The sequence below is a fragment of the Mustela nigripes genome, chromosome X (assembly GCF_022355385.1).
Source record: "Mustela nigripes isolate SB6536 chromosome X, MUSNIG.SB6536, whole genome shotgun sequence".
NCBI lineage: Eukaryota > Metazoa > Chordata > Mammalia > Carnivora > Mustelidae > Mustela > Mustela nigripes.
Window position 1 is genome coordinate 63,217,351 of NC_081575.1, and position 10,020 is coordinate 63,227,370.

The 10,020-nt window shown below is 36.6% G+C and overlaps 1 protein-coding gene across 1 annotated transcript in view; it reads left to right on the top strand.

Moving 5' to 3' along the window:
• MAGT1 (magnesium transporter 1) overlaps nt 1-10,020 on the top strand; it is a 74,909-nt gene that overhangs the window by 49,072 nt on the left and 15,817 nt on the right. The window contains exons 4-7 of the mRNA XM_059385084.1: nt 5,280-5,420; nt 6,031-6,171; nt 7,029-7,118; nt 7,804-7,867. Of these exons, the coding sequence (XP_059241067.1) occupies nt 5,280-5,420; nt 6,031-6,171; nt 7,029-7,118; nt 7,804-7,867 (436 nt within the window). The remainder of the gene's footprint in view (nt 1-5,279; nt 5,421-6,030; nt 6,172-7,028; nt 7,119-7,803; nt 7,868-10,020) is intronic.

Here is a 10,020-nt window from a genome sequence, read left to right on the forward strand (position 1 = left end):
AATGGAATCGATTCTCTAATTTCCCTTTCTGTATTTTCATTGTTAGTGTATAAGAAAGCCACTGATTTCTGTACATTGACTTTGTATCCTGCCACATTGCTGAATTGCTGTATGAGTTCTAGTCGATTCCTCTTAATGAAGCATATGCAGAAACACAAGAAACCTATGGAGAATTGTCTCCCAACACAGGACTTTTCATAGACTTTAACATTCTGGTGTGTGTTATTTTTCAAATCCAGTATTGGGCTGTGATATGCAGAACTTCCCAAATTATTGGACTAGTTAATGAAGGATTTTGCTTAGATTCTGTGGAACATACTTTTGAAAATAGTGACATTACACTAAAGCCAAAATTCCTTAGTTTTCCATTCATGCACTCTTTACTGCAGATGCATAAGCACCGTTCTCATATTTATATTATGTCATACACTGTCTTATTTCAGTATCGTTGATTGTTTCTCTCCCCTCAAAATTCCACTTACCTTTAGGCCTCATTTCAGATACTCCCTTGCAGCCTTTTCAGATCTTCCAAATGAAATGTGAGTCATCCCTTTTCTTGTGTTGCCATACTATTTTCCTTATATTTCTATTATACATGTATCCACATTCTACCTCATAGTAAAATTAGCCCTATAGTTGTTTGACAGTTCATCTTAGAATATAATCACTTACTTCAGAGTAGAGCCAACATCCTATAGCTATCAGTGTTAAGTACATAATGGATATTCAATAAATACCAAACAGCTTAATATTCCCATTTTACAGTATGTCATTGTGCCAGTCATATTCCAGTCACAGCCCCTTAAATCAAAACGAGTACATTTATAAAACATGCTACAGGGGCTCCTGGGTAGCTCAGTGGGTTGGGGCCTCTGCCTTCAGCTCAGGTCATGATCTCAGGGTCCTGGGATCGAGCCCCGCATCAGGCTCTCTAATCAGCAGGGAGCCTGCTTCCTCCTCTCTCTCTCTCTGCCTGCCTCTCTGTCTACTTGTGTCAAATAAATAAATAAAATCTTTAAAAAAAACATGCTACAGGGCGCCTGGGTGGCTCAGTTGGTTGGACGACTGCCTTCAGCCCAGGTCATGATCCCGGAGTCCCCGGATCGAGTCCCGCATCGGGCTCCCAACTCCACGGGGAGTCTGCTTCTCTCTCTGACCTTCTCCTTGCTCATGTGCTCTCTCTCACGGTCTCTCTCTCAAATAAATAAATAAAATCTTTAAAAAAAAAAAAACATGCTACAACCTAAAAGATGAGTGCATTTTGCCTTTATTAGACCAATGGAAATAATTTCTGAGTTTAATAAATTGCTTTCTCATTGTCTGTTATTCAAGCTGTGGTATTATTTTAGAAATTAAAAATTGTAATTCCACTTATTTTAACAATATACGCAAGGAATTTCTGTTAGTGATTTATAAAAATACAAAACTAATTTTCTTTTACATCAAATAGCTTTTCATAATTGATGCCTATTTTAGAACTCTATTTAGAGTTAGTGGTATAAGGATGGTAGTATATCCATTTGTGAAAGAAATTCAAATCTTTCTCCAAATAGTAGTATCATATGCCACAGTATATGTGGGAAAATATATATAACATATAATGTGTTGTCTTTATCAATCTTAAATATAAAATTCACTAGCGCTAAGTTAACTCACATTGTTGTGCAGCCAATCTCCAGCACTCTTTGTATTTTATAAAACTGAAATTCAATACCCATTAAATAATTCCCCATTCCCTCTTCTCATAGCCCCTGGTGACTACTATTCTACTTTCAGTCTCTATGACTTTGACTACTGTAGGTACCTCATATAAATGTAATTATACCGGGTACCTGGGTGGCTAGGTCCATTAAGCATCTGCCTTTGGCTCAGGTCATGATCCTGGGATCCTGAGATTGAGCTGGCATCTGGCTCCTTGCTCAGTGTGGAGCCTACCTCTTCCTCTCCTTCCATCTGCCACTCTCCCTACTTGTGCTCTCTCTCACTCTCTGTCAAATAAATAATAAAATCTTTAAAAAAATAAATGTACAATATTGGTCATTTTGTGACATTTCATTTAGCATTATGTCCTCAAAGTTTATCCATGTTGTAGCATGTGTCAAATTTTTTTTTTCTTTTTTGAGGCTGAAAATGTATGTATATAGCACCTTTTATTTAACCATTAATCTATTGATGGACACTTGAGTTGCTTCCATCTTTTGGCTATTGTGAATAATGCTGCTGTGAAAATAAGTGTACAAATATCTCTTGGAGACCCTGCATTCAATCCTTTCAGGTATATACACCTAGAATTGAAATTCCTGGATCATGTTCCATTTTTAGTTTTTTAAGGAACCTCCATCCCGTTTTCCGTAGTGGCTGCACCATTTCATATTCCCACTGGCAGTACACCACAGGGGTTCCAGTTTCTTTACTACCTCAGCAACATTTATTTTTTAGTTGTTTTGTTTGATGGTAGCCATTCTAATGGGTATAAAGAGGTATTTCATTATAGTTTTGATTTGTATTTCCCTAATGATTAAGTGATGTAGAGCATCTTTTCATGTGCTTGTTGCCCACTTCTTTATCTTTTTTTGAGAAACATCTATTCACGTCCTCTTCCCAGTTTTTAATCTGTTTGGGTTTGTTTTTTTGTTTGTTTGTTTTTTTGGTTGAATTGTAGTTCTTCATATATTGTGGATATTAACCCTTTATCAGATATATGATTTGGAGATAGTGCCTTTTCACTCTTTTTTTTTTTAAAGATTTTATTTATTTATTTGACAGAGAGAAAGATCACAGGTAGGCAGAGAGGCAGACAGAGAGAGAGAGGGGGAAGCAGGCTCCCTGCTGAGCAGAGAGCCCGATGCAGGGCTCGATCCCAGGACCCTGAGATCATGACTTGAGCCGAAAGCAGAGGCTTAACCTACTGAGCCACCCAGGCGCCCAGCCTTTTCACTCTCTTGATTGTGTCTTTAGTCTACAAAATATTTTTAAAGGGATGATTTGGTATAAAGTTCTTTTTTTTAAAGATTTTATTTATTTATTTGACAGACAGAGATCACAAGTAGGCAGAGAGGCAGGCAGAGAGAGAGGAAGAGAAGCAGGCTCCCTGCCGAGCAGAGAGCCTGATGTGGGGCTCGATCCCAGGACCCTGGGATCATGACCTGAGCCGAAGGCAGAGGCTTTAACCCACTGAGCCACCCAGATGCCCCTGGTATAAAGTTCTTATACTAGTAATTATGAAAATACAAGTTACAAGAATTGTGATGCACAATATTTACCCATTATACAAACTTATGGTAAAAATACAGAGAAATAGATACCTTCCTTTATTGACGGATAGAAGTATAAATTGGTACAGTCACTTTGGAAAGAAAGTTGACTCTATCCATTTTAATTTCAAATGTTTCTACCCTGTGACCTAACAAGTCGATCTTTGGAGAAAAACTCTTAGCGGGTATACAGGAAGATAAGTATGTGGCTCTTCATTGCAACATTATGTTTAACTGGAAAAAAAAAAGACTAAAGTCCAACAATAGCATAGTTTCTTAGTAATCTGAAAGAGTGAGGAATGTGTACACACACACACACACACACACACAATCATGGATAGATCCTTCAAACATGGCTGCATATAAAAAGAAGATTATAGAATATTATAGTTAATATGATACCATTTGTGTTCAAGCAAACAGAAAGCAATATTGTGTTTTCTGTTGGTATATACACATGTATATGAATAAATTCAGAAAAGTCTAGAAATAATAATAGTGGTTGCTAGGGGTGCCTGGGTGGCTCAGGCATTAAGCATCTATTTTCGGCTCAGGTCATGATCCCAGGGTCCTGGACTGGAGCTTCACATTGGGCTCCCTTCTCGGTGGAGAGCCTGCTACTCCTTCTTCCACTCCCTGCTTGTGTTTGTTTCCTCTCTCACTCTCTCTCTCTCTCTCTCTCTGTGTCAAATAAATAAATAAAATCTTGAAAAAAAACAATAGTGGCTGCTAGAATTGATTGCAGTTGGAACTATTTTTATTTCCTAAGGGAAATAGATTCATATATTACCTAGATTTTTATACATTTTTTTAAAAAAATCAAAAGTGATATAGTTAAATATTGATGATTTTGTCTTAAGGGCACCTCCCTGGTTCAGTTGGAAGAACATGTGACTTTTGATCTCAAGATAGTGCATTCCAGCAACCCTGTATTGGGTGTAGAGATTACATACATACAAATTTTTAAAAAGATTTCAGCCTGAAGTTTGGGTAGTAGTTTGTGGAGTGAACACTGTCCAGGGTCTGGTTCTTAGCTTTTTAGACTGAAATTGAATTTTTAACAGTGTAGCCAGAATTTATTTAGTTCTGGAGACCTTGTACGCACTTACCAAACTAAAAATCTGTGGACATTGGTAACTAAAGGACTCATCTATTCATTAATTTGCCAAGGAGACCAAAATAATCATATCCATTAATCACTATGCTCTCCTTCCTTATGGGAAAGTCTAAAAAATTACTGTTAGAGGGTTCTGTTGTGAGTATAGGATCAAAGCAAGAGCGTTAGATTGTTTTATTGTCTGATGTCTTTAAATTATAAATGTCTCACATAACCTAATCTCCCTTATAGGGTTACCTGTTGAGGGGACCTGAATATTTGCATCTGTTGGTCAGCATCTTTTCCCTGTACTTAGACTTTTTATTTTCTACAAATACAGTTATATCAGGAAAGATATAAGGCAGATGAGTCAGTTATGGTTTTTTTACCTAAATAATTCCAATGTTGTCTTCTTTAAGAATACCTTGGTCACATTATTGAGAATGTGATGCTTATCAGTAAACACTTAAGAAACTTTTAGAATTAACTATTTCTGCACATGACTACCATTTTGTATTGATTTTCACTTTAGTTTTAGAGCACTATCTTGTTTACTCAGACTGAAAATGTACTCAATTTGGAGTTTATTTCAGCTACAAAAGGCAATTTTAGTTCTTGCAAATGTGTTCTTTTTGTGTTATTTCTGAACAAATTAAAATGTTTGTGATATGGGAGATTTTCCATTCTAAAGGAGTAGAATATAGGTTTCCTAGCTCAGAGTTAATATTTGGTCAGTGAAGTGTACTAATTAAGGTCACAGACAGTCTTGGGTTTGAATCCTGATTCCACCACTTTCCTTAGGCAAATCGCTTAATTTCCCTAAACCTAGGCTTCCTCATCTTTGTAAAATGCCTAAATTTCAAGGTAATATTTGCTATTAAGATTATTTTCTTGATAACTTATATTTTCATGGACTTCTTTTTATTCAGCTCAACATGAATTCAGCTCCAACTTTCATCAACTTTCCTGCAAAAGGGAAACCGAAGCGAGGTGATACATATGAGTTGCAGGTGCGTGGTTTTTCAGCTGAACAGATTGCCCGGTGGATTGCTGACAGAACTGATGTCAATGTAAGTTTCCCTACTTTGTAGAAAGTTACTCCTTCCATTGTCTTCTTCCAGTCTTACAGGGAGGTCTGAATTGGTCTCGTTACCATATCACTGAAGTGGAATAGTCTGGCAGCTGCTTCATAAGTAGCATTTAACAGAAACATCCTGATGAAAGAATGAAATTATAAAACATTTTCTATTACCTTATTGATTCAGCATGGAAACCACTCTTTTGAGTGGTTTTTGATGGACTATATAGTGGTATTCTTCTTAATCTAAAAGATGTTGTGTTGTAGTTAAACAGAATACTGTACCTATCTATCCCATTTGGGGATACACTGTAGACTTTTTTGATTAGGATGAAAAGAAAAAAGTATGATTTTCCTTTTAAAGTTTTTATTTAAATAATTTTTAATTTTATTTAATAATTTTAATTAATTAATTAATTAAATATAGTGAACTGTTAGTTTCGGGTGTAAAATACAAAGATTTAACACTTCCACACAACACCTGGTGCTCATCACAACAATAACCACACTAGTTTTGATTGCTTTCATTTTGAATTAGTTTGACCTATATAATTAACAAGTAAATTCCATACTTAAAACATTTTTTCTTTCCTTTCCATTAGATTAGAGTAATTAGACCCCCAAATTATGCTGGTCCTCTTATGTTGGGATTGCTTTTGGCTGTTATTGGTGGACTTGTGTATCTTCGAAGAAGCAATATGGAATTTCTTTTTAATAAAACTGGTTGGGCTTTTGCAGCTTTGGTGAGTGAATTTTAGAACAAAACTTGTTTGCATATATAAATGTATGTCAAATATATATAAATTAAAATTTTTATAAGCTTAAAATAAAAAACTATTAAGATGTATTTTAAATAACAGCACCTCTATAATATATTTGATTTTTTTCTCAATAAAATGTATACATTTCTCAGGAGAACTGTCATGTGTAAATGAAGACAAAAGTGTTTCAAATACTTATACAGTAAATTATTTAGGGGATAATGAATTATTTAAAGAACTATGATAATTCTGTACTTAGATAAGTAGAAAAAATGATTTTTAAATACTTTGAATGTAGTAAACCTAGAAGGGTAACAACCTCAGAAAATAAACCATCTCAAAACTTTTAAAAAATTGTTTGCATACAATATTGTATTGTTGTATTGTATTGTATTGTTACAATATTTTGTTTTATTTCTTACCTGTGAGGGGGATTTTATTTATTCATGCCTTAAAATCATTTTGTTTCCTTCATTATCTTATTAGCACTAGGCCAGAGTTTGTGGGAACTTGTGCTCCTTTTTTATCCAATTTCAATGATAGGATGTCACCCCTAAGAACATATGCAGTTCTTTTGAAAATATTCTTCTAAAAGGCTCTTCAGTTTTAAATTTTAAACATCTATCAGGTTATATATAATTTTAAAATAGGATTTTCCTTTCAGTGTAAGTATTAGTGATTCTTGTGAAATACAAGCCTTATTCAAAAATTACTCATCTGAAAAAATTTGGTTCCTGTATTACTTGAGCAGACATGCTTTTTATCAACCTGTTAGTCTGATCAGTATAGGAGCAGCTGTACCATGTTATATAAGTATTTCCTTATTTTTTGTTTCCTAGTGTTTTGTGCTTGCTATGACATCTGGTCAAATGTGGAACCATATAAGAGGACCACCATATGCTCATAAGAATCCGCACACAGGACATGTGGTAAGGGAAGTTCAGAATTTCTTTCCATTATACACCAAAGTTAACCTTAATAATTATTTATTATTATTAATTATTGATTATCTATATACATATAGATAGATAGATAGGTAATAATTATTATTTGGTGACACCATTGCCAAGGTGTGAAGGAATTGGGTTTTCAATCTCTCTTGGATGATGAGCTTCAGTTAATGAAATGTGCTTTTAAAAGTGGAAAATTCCTTATCCTTATCACACTTGATGAGTCCTTTTGACTCTAAGAGGCTAAGAATCAAAGTCAGCTTTCAACTAAACAGTTAGTTGAAATGCATAAGTACTTGAGCATCTACTGTTTCTAGGCACTGTGCTAAGTATTATTAGATACAGTGGTAAACAAGAGCAATCTTTGCCTTCATGGAGTTTACATTATTGTACCTCATGGTCTTGTACACTGAAGTACTATGTTTCTCATGTATTCTGTTGTTGAGAACATAGTACAATGAAAAGACAAATGAATAATAAATAACACAGAAATAGTGTTTATTTTTTTCCAGTTTCTTTACTGATGAATGCCACAGATTCAATGCTTATGTAAATCAGGTGCATTAATAATTTAATAGGGCTCAAGAATAGCCAATTTTAGGATTAGAATATCAAAAGTTAATGTATATTTAAATATTTCATTTTGTTTTTTTTCTCCCCCCAGAATTACATCCATGGAAGCAGCCAAGCCCAGTTTGTAGCTGAAACACACATTGTTCTTCTGTTTAGTATCCTCTTTTTATAATAAGTCCTTGGTGCTGCATTTTAGTTGATCTATTTTGTCACATTCTCATATTTTCTTTATAGTGTTTGCTTGAGGCTGCTCTCTTATTAATGCAAGTTTTAATATCTTTGGAATCCTATTGCTATGTTATTTATCTTAGCCCAATCAGCTAAACACCACCAGAGACAAACCTTCAGTCTAATAAAGACAGGTTTATTTTTTGTAAAGATTTTGTTTATTTATTTGACAGAGAGAGGTCACAAGTAGGCAGAGAGGCAGGCAGAGAGAGAGGGGGAAGCAGGCTCCCTGCTGAGCAGAGAGCCCCATGCGGGGCTTGATCCTAGGACCCTGAGATCATGACCTGAGCCAAAGGCAGAAGCTTTAACCGACTGAGCCACCTAGGCACCCTAAAGACAGGTTTATTGATCATTGCTACAAGGGAGACTGTACACTAGAAGAACTATGGGACATTTACCTAAGGAAAGATAGAGTTATTATAAATTTGGAGGAAGGGTGAAGCTTAGGTGAAATGTAAATGAAGCAATGTTTTGATAAACTTAAAGCAAAACCAGGCTAAGTGAAAAGGAATCAGCATCAGGTTTGGACTGTGAAGTGGACACAGGGTTCTGTCTCCTGTAAACTCTACAGAATTCAGATAAATGTGGGATTTTGTCTTCGCAAACTCTTTATTTGAAGCTCTGTACTTTAGTTGTAAATCAAGGCTACTTAGAAATTGTACTTAATGTGTTGAATGACTTATACCTTCCAGGCATAATATGATATAATTTGAATCAGTCTACAATTTAAGACATCTTACTCTTCATTGAGTAAGAAAACAGTAGTTTCTCAAAGACAGGTTATTTTTGTTGTTGTTGTTGTTCAAGATTTTATTTATTCATTTGAGAGAGAGCACAAGCATGGGGGCAGGGGGGAGTGGGATGGGATGGGGAGGTAGAGGGAGAAGCAGACTCCCTGCTGAACCAGAAGTCCGATGCGAAGCTCAATCCCAGGACCCAGAGATCACAACCCAAGTCAAAGGCATATTTTTTTTCCTGTGAACTCTGTGGCTGCTTTTTATGTGTTTTCCCATTCTCTTGAATGGCAGAGCAGGTTTTTATTTTCTCAAATCTGAAAATTGATGCCCCTGTAAGCTGCAAGGATAGTTAACAGTGACTCAGGTAAGAGTCTAAACTTCATAGTCTTACTCAACACAGTTTATCTCCCCACCCCAAATATATAAACAGTGATTCTGTAGAATAAGTCAATAAGGTAAACAAATGTAATGTTTCTGGAGTTGTGCTGCTCAGCCGAGGGGTCCTGACATTGACATATTGCAATCAGTTGTAGCCCAGGCTGTTAGAGAATCTCTGCAGTGGTTTGATGGTAAAGTCATTTGCCTTGCCTTCTCATCTCATCATCTAAATAACTTAGAGGTCAACTAGTTCAACACTTAACTCTATTAAAAATGGATTGTACTATCATATGATCTCCCTGATATGAGGAAGTGGAGTGCAACATGGCGGGTGAAGAGGGTAGGAGAAGAATAAATGAAACAAGATGGGATTGGGAGGGAGACAAACTATAACAAAACAAACTGAGGGTTGCTGGGGGGAGGGGGATTGGGCAAGGGGGTTATGGACATTGGGGAGGGTATGTGCTGTGGTGAGTGCTGTGAAGTGTGTAAACCTGATGATTCACAGACCTGTACCCCTGGGGATAAAAATATATGTGTATAAAAAAATAAAAAAATTTTTGGGGCGCCTGGGTGGCTCAGTGGGTTGGGCTGCTGCCTTCGGCTCGGGTCATGATCTCAGGGTCCTGGGATCGAGTCCCACGTCGGGCTCTCTGCTCAGCAGGGAGCCTGCTTCCTCCTCTCTCTCTGCCTGCCTCTCTGCCTACTTGTGAGAAGGCAGAGGCTTTAACCCGCTGAGCCACCCAGGCGCCCCTAAAGTCAGTATTTGAACCCAAGTGTGTCTGGGTCCAAAGCAGAAACTCTTAACCTAATGGCTAAGGAGGTTCTTGGGCTCCCTTTCTGCTCCTACCCTAAAGAAAGTTATGTTTTTGGGGCGCCTGGGTGGCTCAGTGGGTTAAAGCCTCTGCCTTGGCTCGGGTCATGATCTCAGGGTCCTGGGATCGAGTCCCACGTCGGGCTCTCTG